The sequence below is a fragment of the Notolabrus celidotus genome, chromosome 21 (genome assembly GCF_009762535.1).
Source record: "Notolabrus celidotus isolate fNotCel1 chromosome 21, fNotCel1.pri, whole genome shotgun sequence".
In the NCBI taxonomy this organism is placed as follows: domain Eukaryota; kingdom Metazoa; phylum Chordata; class Actinopteri; order Labriformes; family Labridae; genus Notolabrus; species Notolabrus celidotus.
The window spans coordinates 17,355,220-17,367,849 of record NC_048292.1 but is presented as its reverse complement, the minus strand read 5'-3'; the positions used below and the strand labels follow the sequence as shown (position 1 = coordinate 17,367,849).

The 12,630-nt window shown below is 40.2% G+C and overlaps 1 protein-coding gene across 1 annotated transcript in view; it reads right to left on the bottom strand.

The window, feature by feature from the left end:
• Window positions 1-2,358, bottom strand: part of cacna1c (calcium channel, voltage-dependent, L type, alpha 1C subunit) — a 254,713-nt gene extending 252,355 nt beyond the window's left edge. The window contains exon 1 of the mRNA XM_034673428.1: window positions 2,173-2,358. Within this exon, the coding sequence (XP_034529319.1) occupies window positions 2,173-2,230 (58 nt within the window). The 5' untranslated portion in view covers window positions 2,231-2,358. The remainder of the gene's footprint in view (window positions 1-2,172) is intronic.
• Between the last annotated feature and the right edge of the window lie 10,272 nt (window positions 2,359-12,630).

The window sequence follows — 12,630 nt, the reverse complement described above, 5'->3', positions numbered from 1 at the left end:
ATGAGCTGCAACACATGACAACAACTTAGTGATCGAAGCAGTGCCTTTGTAACTGTGTCTTTGTGCCTGTACAGCAGCTGTCATGGAGCTGTCAATACACCAATGAAGAATGAACTGTCCGTGGTGCTGAAACCACCACCCAAGTAGACTTCAAAATACACTATAAGTAGGCCAAATCTTCACTTTGATCACAAATATTCAGCAGGAAGATAAAAAGCTTGTTGAGACAGCTTTTTATCAGTTTGAAAATGTTAATAAAATTTGAATATTTTTGATCTGATCTGAGGACCTCTGTTTCACTCCAACTGTCATGCATTTTATCATGACAAGACAGAGAAATAGGACAAACATTGTGAGTCCACAAACTTAATTCAACATCCTGCTGTTCAGTGCTTTAAATTCATCTGCTTCAAACTCACACCTTAACTCAAACACATATTCAATTGTTGGACTTGAATGTGGCCTTTGGCAGTGATAACAAAAAGAAGGCTCTGGTGTGACACTGATCTTCTTGAGTGCTACCTAATTTGATTTTTTTGTTTCTATCTATTACTTTATATAGGCAAGTAAAGAAGTACTTGTTAGTCATAATGATGTACTTGAGTCTTATAAGGTTGTACAGCACTTTTCCTGATGTAATTATAATGATTATGATACTTATGGTATACCTTACGTCTGTAGGAAACTTCAGATGAGGGCCTTTTAGATGAGAATAAGCTGACAAGGTAAATGTAATTTCTCTCACATATACACACAACTGCCCTTCATGATGATGCCATTCTGTCTGTGCTGCCACCATCAAACTATGATGCAGCTTCTGCAGGTAACATCCAACCTACGATTAGTTGCTCCTCGTGAGCAAACTGTTGGGTGAACGTGCCTCGCTGCGACACAGATCCATGCACAAATTACATCCACACACACATAAACACACACACACACACACACATACATACACCGCCACCCCTCTCCTTATCCCCTGTTGCTATGGAACCTGTCGCCAAGGCGGAGAGGTGTGCTATGGTTGTGATGGAAGAAGTGGCAAACGAAAGCGACGACGGCGATGATGATAACACTTGAGAGAATGATAATAGTGATTTGATAAATAAACCCAGTGTTCAATTACAATGCCCGGGCCGTGCATGAAGCGATGAACGCATCGCTGGGCTTTGCTCTCTGCAACGTGGGTGGAAGGAGCGACGCGTAATACTGCGCAATGCAAACAGACCCTTTCCTCACCGTGTATAACACCACAGCCTTGGATTTCTGCTCACTTTCTGCATTTCAAACTCTTACAAAAGTCTTATCTCTAAGTTTGGTGGTATATTGTGCAGAAAACACAATCCACCGCTGCCTTCCCACTGAAAATAGCACAACATCGACACAGTTCTCAGCAGGCAAATAAGTCCTGCAGGCCCTCCTACTGCCACCTGTCATCCCTGTGCGATTTCCTCTTGCGCGCGCTGCTATTAAGGAGCCCCTCGCGGACATGAAAACTTGGATTAAAACGTGACAAATACGACTATTGATTACAGAGGTTGGGGAGATCGATGGTGATCGAGCGCGCGTATCCGTGTTTGCTTCTCAATCTTCTGCTCCTTAACGACCACTCTGTTGCCATTTTTAAATAAAACTGCCTATATGTGTGCAGGTTCTTCCCAGAAAGCCTTGGGGAGGACAAGATCTGCCAAGTCACTTACAGAAACACGCGTTTGCTGTCATTTTCTGTCTAAAACAATAAAGATCTCCGCCTACAAGTGCCTGTTGGCTATATCTAACCACTGCCCACCCATTATGCCACAGTTCTACGATACACAGGCCTGTCAAAACCACAATTGTGGACCCAACCAAGCGAGTAAGAGGCCTCATCGTGCATGTCTTCCCTACAGCATTTGTTGCGTTATTTTGGCACAAGTTGACCTGCTGCACAAACTGCTCAAGTGGATCACTAAACACAGAGAGGGAAAGTGGAGGTGCATCTGTCCATCTGTTGAAAACGAGGAGAGGAGCTAACACCCCTTTCCCCTCCCTCCCTCCTTCCTCCTCCTCTTTTCCCATCCCATCCCCATTTCCAGATCATCATACCTCTCTTACTCCCTCCCTCCTTCCCCTCCTCTCCTCATGCACACTTACAACATGTTTGCTGCTTGAAAATTAAGAAAAAACACATACCTTGATGGTTCTCAAGGGTGTCCTCCGGGATGTACATGTTTTTGCTTTCATTTACCATAAATGTAGTCCGGCGTTATCCCTATGGGTGAATGGAAGAAAGAGATAGAGGAGGAGGAGGGAAAATAACACGAGGAGGTAAAAAAGCCCCCCAAAATTAAAGAAATCAAAAAAGGGGGAGAAAATAAGAAAGAACTGTCTGGCACGGACAGTTTTTTGGGTATTCCGTTATTCTTATTTACGGGGAGGGTGTCTTCGGATGGAGTGAATATTACCTAATCCCCATGATGGAGGTGAAGGCGAGAAAAAAGAGAGAGCTTTCGGCGGAACCGGTTGGGAAAACGCACCGGTGCATCTCTCGGTACATCCGGGCCCTAGGCGAGAAACATGAGACCAGCACCGCGTTCAATACAATTCACACCTCGCTCTCTCACTCTCTCTTTCTTTCTTCCTCCCTTCTCCTTTATAAAAATAGGTTTCAAAGGGTTATAAAGCACGGGGCGCTGTCAGTGGCGGTCGCAATTGAAGTGCGCAAAAGACGCATTCGTGCGCATCTTCAACAGCGTGTCAAAATGTGAGAGGATGAAGAAGAAGAGGAGGTGCTGGTGGAGGAAGAGAAGGAGGAGGAGGAGGAAGAGAAGAGGAGAAAAATTAGGAGATGAGAAGAGTGTAAATATTCCATCACGGGTAGCACGGGGTTAAATCTCCCAATAGGTAGTCGGTTATTCCACGTATCTAAAGCAGAGTCCACCCGAACAAAAAACACAGAAGCCAGGCCGTCCTGTCTCATCCGGAGACCGGGTTCTCTGTCCTGATCCAGTCCATGGTGGTCCGGTGGTCTGTCAGTCAGTCTGTGAGCCTGTCTGTGGCGAGCCTGTCTCTCTGTCTGTCTGCCTGTGTCTCACTGATCGGGAGTTGGAGCTCTCTCTTCTCTCTGCCTCTGCTGCCCCTGCAGCTCAGCTCTGCAGTGATACCGAGAGAGAGAGAGAGAGAGAGAGAGAGAGAGAGAGAGAGAGAGAGAGAGAGAGAGAGGTAGCCCCCCTCCCTCCTCGTGCATGTAGACGCTTTGACTGTTTCCAGATGTGTGTGTGTGTGCGTATGAGATCGAAGGAGAGTGTGTGTGCCATAGAAAAGGCAGAGGGGAGGGAGACTGTATAGGCAACAGGCGGCTGGTCTCCAGATGATGATAATGTTGATGAAGACAGAGATGATGATGCTGATGAAGTGTGTGTGTGTGTGTGTGTGTGTGTGTGTGTGTGTGTGTGTGTGTGTGTGTGTGTGTGTGTGTGTGTGTGTGTGTGTGTAGTGGGAGGAAAAAAGATCTTCCAGCATCTTAAAAAGAAACGCAGAGTCTGAAAAAAAGACATACAAAGAGAAGAAAGGTGAAAAAAAACTAAATGTGACACAGAAAAAAAAGATTAAAGGAAACTGGAAATATGAAAAGTGTCCGAGTGATAGCGACAGAAAGAAAAAAGGGAGATAGAGAGAAAGAGGTGTAAGTGGGGAAATGATCCAAAGCAGTCCGAGGAAGCCTTGAACAGACTTTCATTTCAAAAATTGAAAATATTTTATACCTACTTTTGATTTTCTCTTCACATCTGGACTCTTTCAGTCCCTCTTTTCTTTTCTTTGGCCGTGGCTGTGTTTACACACACACTAAAGATCTGGTTTTTCAGCTCTTTTATGACTCAAGCTCTGATCTTTTCAGGGCTTTCTTTGACTGGGGGAAACCACAAGGAAGTCGACTTTTAGATATTTGGATTCTGCGTAAAAACCGACTCAAACTCATAATCGAGACTGAATGTCAACCCAGGAGAATAAACTGATCTTCACAGTTCAATTGGGTTCCATTTTTTCCTCTCAGGACAGCAAGGTAAGGTCCCCAAAGCTATTTTTCCTGGCCTACCAACTATTTTTTTTCTGCAGACATGGGACAATATGCATTTGTAAGGCAACAATCTATGCACAAAGTAGCATCAACTCTTGTCTAAATATCTCCAGAGCAAGTTTTGTGACACTGAGTCTCCTTGGCACTGCGGCTTCTACTGTGCTTCAGAGCTTTTTGCAAACAGAACATGTCTCTTCTTAAATTGAGCTGTTTTCTTGAAAGCTCTCCGCAGTCAGCTTGATGTTAAAGATAGAAAGGACACTTTTTCTGTTGTCAACTCAGTCTTCAGCAGAATTATGACCTTATTTTGAAAAGCATTTCCTGTCTTTTCAAGCACAAACTCACAAAACACAAATTCTGTCCCATTTAAGATGTCAAACGTGTATAAAAAAGGGTATAGAACTGTCTGAAAACACGATAATTGTGCTCCAGAATCCATCAGGACGCATTGAAGGCACTGCAGCGTTTTTTTTTAACATTCTAATTATGGCACTGGCCGTCCCATTTAATTGTATTTGACACAGAATAAGAACTTCACAATGTGCAGGCCTCATGTCAATCTGACTGCGGGCTATAATCAGGAGGTGAATCCGATGACTCAACCGAGCCTGCATTCATTTGATCAGAGCCGTAGCACCAAATCACCTCCCACCAGCCTGTAATAGAAGAAAGCTTTTTGTCTCCATGTGTCAGTGCAGACATAGTAAAGACAGGGAGACAGCTCATTAATGATTCTGTTTGTGTCATCTGACGGATGAATTGTCTTATTATGAACAATATGTAGTGTTTTGTGATGCAAATGTTATGTTAATGTACAGTGTATTTGGAGGGAAAGTAAAAACGACTGAATACTGACACTGATCAATGAATGAATAGGCCTTTTTGTTGCTCATGCTCGATGTTGTGAGGAGGCATAATTCTAGAAGTTAGGGAGAACTGTTTCTGCAGAAAAGGGCTCTCTGTGTGTGTGTACATATTACACTTAACTCTATTAGTGTGTGAATACAAAGCAGCATTTTATCATAAAAGCTGCCCTTTATCCTGCAAACGTTTGATTGGCAGCCCTGAAAAAGGGTAACAAGTTGAATTTAAGGGGTTAATAAATCAGAAATGTGTGTGTGTGTGTGTGGGGGGGGGGGGGGATCAACAAAAAGCAAAGTTCTGCTGTGAAAATTAGTATATTTTTAATGATATTTCTCTAATTTTAGCTTTTTGGGTGAATAATTGGATTATTTAAAGGTGACATATCATGCAAAATGGACTTTTTAATGGTTCTCTACCTGAAATATGTTTCCCTGGCATGTCTACAAACCCCCCGAGAATGAAAAAAATCCATTCTGCCCCTGTTCTGATTTCTCCACCTTTCTGTAAATGTGTTTGAAACGAGCCGTTTCAGACTTCCGTGTTTTTGTTACGTAACAACAATATCCGGTCTGTCACGGAGTCAGAGCTCGGAGCTTGTTCAGCCCATAGACTGTATAAAATAATACTGAATCCCTCCTCCGTTTTTCATTACCTGCACAAATGTGTGCTAACAAGGAGCTTAGGAGGGAGGCATGCTAGTTGTAGGCTGTCTTAATAAACACAAAGGTCGGTTTTACTCCCCACGTCTGCAGATTTGAAGATCTAGTGGATGATTTTTATTTATCATGGATAAGTGCTAGCGCTAATTGGCATAGCCACATAGCTACATGTTCATAGCTGTAGCTGTAGCTGTAGCTGTAGCTGTGTACCAAGACACACGTCGACATACTGACAAATAAAACAACAAGAAACACTAAATCTGTGACCAATCGTTCATAAAAGGTCCTGCCACCTTTCTGAGCAGCCGTGTATATTCAGCCAACATGTAAACATTAGATCAACGTGCTGGAGAGCCGAGGCACATCCACTTCCGGAGGGGGCGTGGTCAGAGGGAAAACAGAGTGTTCTGAGGAGGAATGAAGAAGCGGACTCTTCAGGCATGCCAAAATCTGATTTCAAAGTGTTTTTTTGAGCATAATCTTTAAAGACATGTTTTGGGGACCTCTTAGACCAATATATATTGATGAAAAAAGCGTGATATGTCACCTTTAAAACCTCTTTCTCTTTGAGTGTTTGAAAGTATTTCAAATGAAACCAGGATAGAAACTTATGTGGGAAGTCAATCTTTAGTGGAACTTTTGGAACTAAATAGACATTATGAGAGAGGGCCTATAGAAACTGCTTATCTGTACATAAGGGGCCACAAAACACATGCTGGAAATTGTTGGACTAAAACTTGAATTGTGCAACTTCTTTAGGGAAGGGTGGGTGTCTTTTTTGTGCCTTTATTGAGTGGATAGGGCAGTGGACAGAGTGGATAACTGGGAGGAGTAAGTGGAGCATAACATGCAGATTGGAGATGAACCAAAGCTGCCCACTTCAAAGAACTACAGCCTCTGTACATGGGGCTATGGGTGCAACTTAACCACTGGGCGAAACTAGCACCTCTAGTCATGCAAAGTGTAATGTTTTTAGATATATTTGGATCTGGAGAGAAGCTTTCAACTATAAGGACTTGTGTACTGGCAAGAATATGGCTGATAGAATACAAATTACAATATATTGCAAAACTGTAAACAAGAAAATACTTTTAAATGCATGATATTTTAGGTGAACTGTCACAGAGTAGAGAGCATCCATCAATCAGATGGTTAAAAATGTCATGTTTCTGTGCAGTTGGTAAAATGGGATCTGCATTTGAGCCACAGACCCTTTTATATCCACTATGTTAATACTATGTTTGTGCAACTGGAGCAAAGGGCTTAACATTTGCCTACGCTAGGGGAAAAAAATGTATGCCTGTAACTTTTCAGTCACAAAAATCAATACAGTTTTTTATAATCAATGCACTCTACAGTACAAAACATAATATTGCAATGCATGTAGAATCAATATCCCTACACTCATAGTAGCTGCTGCTGTGAGGTGCATGAAAAACAGAAACAAGTTGAACCTTTCCCTCATAAATGTACAAAAAATAGGAGAAATTAGCTGCAGAAAATTTCAATTCTCAGACATAATACTCCTATTACAGGCGATTCTCTCCAACCTCTTCACTTCAGGTGGTGTGGTTTACTGAATACTCTTCCTATGTTTGGTTTGTTTTAATCCTGCATTTCTCTGTATCCAAACTTCATTGCAAATGAAAGAAACCTAAATGATTCTCATGTCTAATAAAGTTTTAGGAAAAAGTAAAAGTATCTAATATCTGCCCTAATTGTACTCATATGGATCTGCTTGGTGACTATTAACTGCAGATCACTCAGTGTAGGACAGACTTGTTCTGATAGTGACACAGATGGACAAGCTCTGACACTTCCTTTCCCTTTCTTGCCAGAACAGCCTCTGTTTGATTACACTGGCTCATGAATGGAGGGACAGACGGAAGGAAGGGAGGACTGAAAGAAGGAAGAACGGATGGAGGGCAGGTCGTGGGAACAGACACTTGTGCCCAGGGGACACACAAACACACACACTCTCATACACACATGTTCTCTGTAATCCAGCCTGCACATGGAATATCAATTCTATTTATGACTGTTCTATATTTGCAGTTCCCGACCCCTTTGTATGTGTGTGAGTGTGTGTGTGACTCTGATGCTCAGTTGGTCTCTGGGAATCTCTGCAGACAAAAACACTCTCATATGTATCCCATGTGGGAACGCAACAATCTGATGGTCAGTCAACGGGAATCCCCTCATAGCAGAGGGAGCAGCTCTATTCAGGGCTTTTGGAGTAAAACTCAGGATTAGGATCTGTATTGATTTAATGCTGTTTCCATCTTTATCTTCATTCTGACTGATGCATGCACTTCATTCAAAGCTTTCTCTTGGGAGAACTTCCACACTAAAAATTAAGTACTTTTCAAATGTTGCATTTAAAATATATCCCTACTTTACTTTTTTGAACATAGGTACTTAATAATGTAGTCTTCCTCTCCCCCCAAAGTTAATAAGCAATACAGTTAAATATTACAGGGATAAAGTAGAGTGCAACAGTGAATTTTATATTTTGAAATATAGCCACCAAAGTAGTACACCACTGGAACACAGAAGTAATGAAAATGCTTTATAATCTAATAATGATGTGCTCAAAAGGCACATTCAATTATACACTAAATGAGGAGAAGTAACATTTTTAAATTGCAGTTTATAATTAACCAAGTTTTGTACCTTAAAATATTTATAATAAAATGAAAACGAAATGTTAATTTTACTTTAACGTTTTTTCAATGTGTAACAAGCTGCTCTCTTGAAAAAACTTCTCTAAAGGTAGATTTTGTACAAAGAAGAGAAAAGAGAAAAACAGAAGTAATGTCAGACACACCAACCAGTGTTCAAAGATAAATGTGATCTGATATGAAAGTAGATATGATCGTATTGTATCGTATCCATAGACTGTAAATATGATCGTATCATATTCCATAGACTGTAAATATGATCGTATCATATTCCATAGACTCTAAATATGATCGTATCGTATCCATAGACTGTAAATATGATCGTATCGTATCCATAGACTGTAAATATGATCGTATCGTAACCATAGACTGTAAATATGATCGTATCGTATCCATAGACTGTAAATATGATCGTATCGTAACCATAGACTGTAAATATGATCGTATTGTATCCATAGACTGTAAATATGATCGTATCGTAACCATAGACTGTAAATATGATCGTATTGTATCCATAGACTGTAAATATGATCGTATCGTATCCATAGACTGTAAATATGATCGTATCGTATCCATAGACTGTAAATATGATCGTATCGTTCCGTACCATGTCATGTTCTCTCGTGTTGTATCATATCATGAATTATAACCTCCATGCATACACTACAGACACCACAAGTGTAAGAGCAACAGATTCAAGCTGTCTTCCTTTTCACCCTCAACCACACTGCTGAACAAACACTGAGCCAAACTTTACCCATGTTGATCCACAGGATGATGTACAGTATTTTACTCTTATTTTACTTATCTCCTTTTATCCTTTATTCTTTTATACTGTGTCATTAGATTTGACGTTACTCTGCATATATAATAAACTAATTTATCCATTTTATATCATTTGTACTTGATTGTGTTTATTGTTGTTGTCTTGTTTATTATGTTTGTTAAATATAACACTTAGTGTAACCGATATGTTCCTTGTACTTGTATTGTCTTATATTGTACCATATTATATCATATATTGTATGAGGCCTCAAGGTGACTTGTTGGAGACAGTACACCCTGTGCACTCGGTTGTAAAGGCCACCAAAGTTGAAAATCTACTCTCAGAGTACATAAAAGGACTTTAAACCTCATACCTCCTCTTATGACTGGTGATAGCATTACTTTTGGGTAGTCTTTGTGTGTGTTCTGAAAAGGACTAAAAAAAAATGGATGACAGGAGCTGATCTGTGACCAGGTTTCTTCTCAATAATGCAAACATTATCAAGTATAAAGAAAGCGGAAAAGAGTGTTTCAGCTGCACTGTCTTTGTGTAAATAAAGGCTAAAATGTGTATGACCTGCAGTTTTTCAAGTGTCAAATAATGAGCATAATGTCATAACCTGGAGCCACAATGGAAAAATATTGAACACTCCGGACAGCCATCTGTCAGCCATTGATTATATCCCTTTAACTTCAGGCATTGTTTTCATTCCTGGAGGACTTTAGCAGGACATCTTAAATCTTGCCTTGTTTTACATTTGGAAATTAAATATCTGCTTCCAACTAGCCATAACAATGATACTCCCCTGCATGTGTGCACAAAAATAATGACCACATTATATTTCACTCATACTAATAATTTGAAAAAATACAAACTCATTTAAAATTTGTTAAACTGGAATTTTCCTTCTTGAATTTTCTACCAAATTAAAAAAACAATACCCAAATTTGTTACATAATGATCATCTATTAACAAGCAACGTGCCTGTTGTAAAAATGTGTAAAGTTGGACTGTTTTTTTTAACAATGTAGAATACAGTGTCTACTCATCAGAACAATGCCTGTCTTCCATCCATTCCATCCATTATCTTGACCGCTTATCCCGTTAGGGGTCACGGGGGGCTGGAGCCTATCCCAGCTGGCTTCGGGCGGAAGGCAGGGTACACCCTGGACAGGTCGCCAACCTATCACAGGGCTAACAGAGAGACAGACAACCATTCATGCACACACTCACACCTACGGGCAATTTAGAGTGATCAATCAACCTGAGCATGTTTCTGGATTGTGGGAGGAAGCCAGAGTACCCGGAGAGAACCAACGCATGCACTGGGAGAACATGCAAACTCCACACAGAAGGGCACCCGCCCAGCCGGGGATTCGAACCAGGAACCTTCTAGCTGTGAGGTAACAGCGCTACCCACTGCACCACCGTGCAGCCCATGCCTGTCTTCCTTTTGTTAAATTAAAGAACAAACTCCCCACTGGCTATAACCCCACTGTCTTCCTGCCAACAAGCCAATCATCAGCACCTCCTGGCCTATTCCCACCAATCAGAATCAAACACTTAATCTGGACTGAATGGTTATAGACAGTATCGACCCATTGATGGATAGCTCATTAGCCTCATCATTGACAAACACACACCCTCAGATGAATAGATAGATACCACCCTGACATAAAGACAAAGAGATGCACACCTAGAAACACACATGTACACTACCACCCTGACAGAGTAATAGACATATTTTCTGAGATGAACAAGCTCATACTAAACCACAAAGAGGCTACTTTCATGTAAATGCTGAGGCTTAAGTGTCATAGTCAGATATGGAAGAGCTCCATTCACGTTAAGAGGAGAAGTCGCTCTAAGTGCAGAAAGCAGATGTTTTCATCCAATGCTGCTTAAGCAGTTGGATGGTCATTGTGTTTCTCAAGGACACTTCTACATGACTACTGATGGATCTGCACCAGCTGTTGAACATCTCTGTGACAGTGTGAGCTCTGAAACATCTATTTCAGTTTACTCCAGAGGATAGCAAGAGTGCAGATTTTGCAAAGAATGCTTAAAAGTGATTTAGCCATTAAAAAAAAGAAAGGATGAATACATGATGCTTCCTCAAGTGCCCTTGCAACAAGACAAGATGCAACAATAAGGATAAGGACACTCATTGTTGATGATGGAGCTGTTGTTGTGTGATATTGGTATAAAGCTGATTTTGACTTCAGGAACACAAAGTCCTGTTTCTGTATCCGTTTCTGTTCTGTCCTTGAGTATTCATTTCAGACAGGATATGTCACCTCTCGAAACCCAAGAGCTGATTCTTAAACAAAGGAGAGAAAATACTGCATCTAAATTAGCCTGGGCATAAGAAAAACTATTTTCACACAAACAAGGGCAGCAGCATTGTTAAAGGGGAGAAGATCATGTGAATTAACCAAGATTCAACCATTAAATTTGACTGTATTACATGGGATATAGATGATTTTTGCAGTTGCCTAAATGCTATGTTTCTTTAATGTATAAATAATAATAAATAATTGTACTGGCTACTTATCAAACACCGTAAACATGCTCAACATATGATTCCAAAAGCCAAATATATCCTGAACTGTCCATATAGTTAAAAAAAAATTGTAGTTTATCTTGTGATGGGAACTGGCTCCACTGAAAAACAGTGGAATACACTGTAACGGCTTTTTTTTTTTATATGTGCTCTCTTTCCACTTACTCAAAACTCTAGAGGCATGCTCTCTAAACAGTCTTGTTAAGGCTTTCAGATCAGTTCCAGCCCATGCAGTATGGATGGAGAGGATGGTTGTGTTTTAACTGTCCCTTTGATTCCCCCTAGTGGATTAGAGTGGGAATGTAACTTCAACAACCTTTTCTCAGTTTTACATCAGATACAGAGGCCCTCACTTTTGGAACAGTTTACCTGGTCATATAATAAGTAACACAAATTTCAACTAATTCAAAAAAAAAAAACATACACTTTCTAATAGGTGAGTTAAGTAATACAACATGATACACATTTAGAATGCATATTTAAACACATACTCTCCCTACTTTCCTAACTTATAAATAAATATTCTGTTTTTTTTTTGTTTTTTTTTTAAACTTTCCCTTCTTTTCTTTTCATCATTGTTTTAAATATTACTCCCTCTTACTAATCTTTTTTTGTTTTGTATGTAGATATTCTGTTCTACATTGATACTTTGTCTTTGTGTTGATTGCTTTCTTTGGAGGGCCACTCGACAAGCCTGTTGGGGGTTTTTTTTGGGCTCCTCCTGCACATAACATGTTAGTGGTTAGTTTTATTATTGAATTTACCCATTATATCTTGGCTCATGTTATTGAACAGAGATGTTTTGTTCTTTTCTTTTATATGTGAAATAAATACATAAATAAAAAAATAAAAATGGGACTCAGCCACAGTGTTTACTGTATGTTACCCTGTGCTCATATTATGGAGAGATTGCAGAGGGGGGAAACAGCCATTCACTCTTATTTACAACAAAAACACCATAAACATGCTCAACATATGATTCCATATGTTGACAAAAAGCTTTAAATACCTCAGAGTAACATTGGACAATCAATTCACTG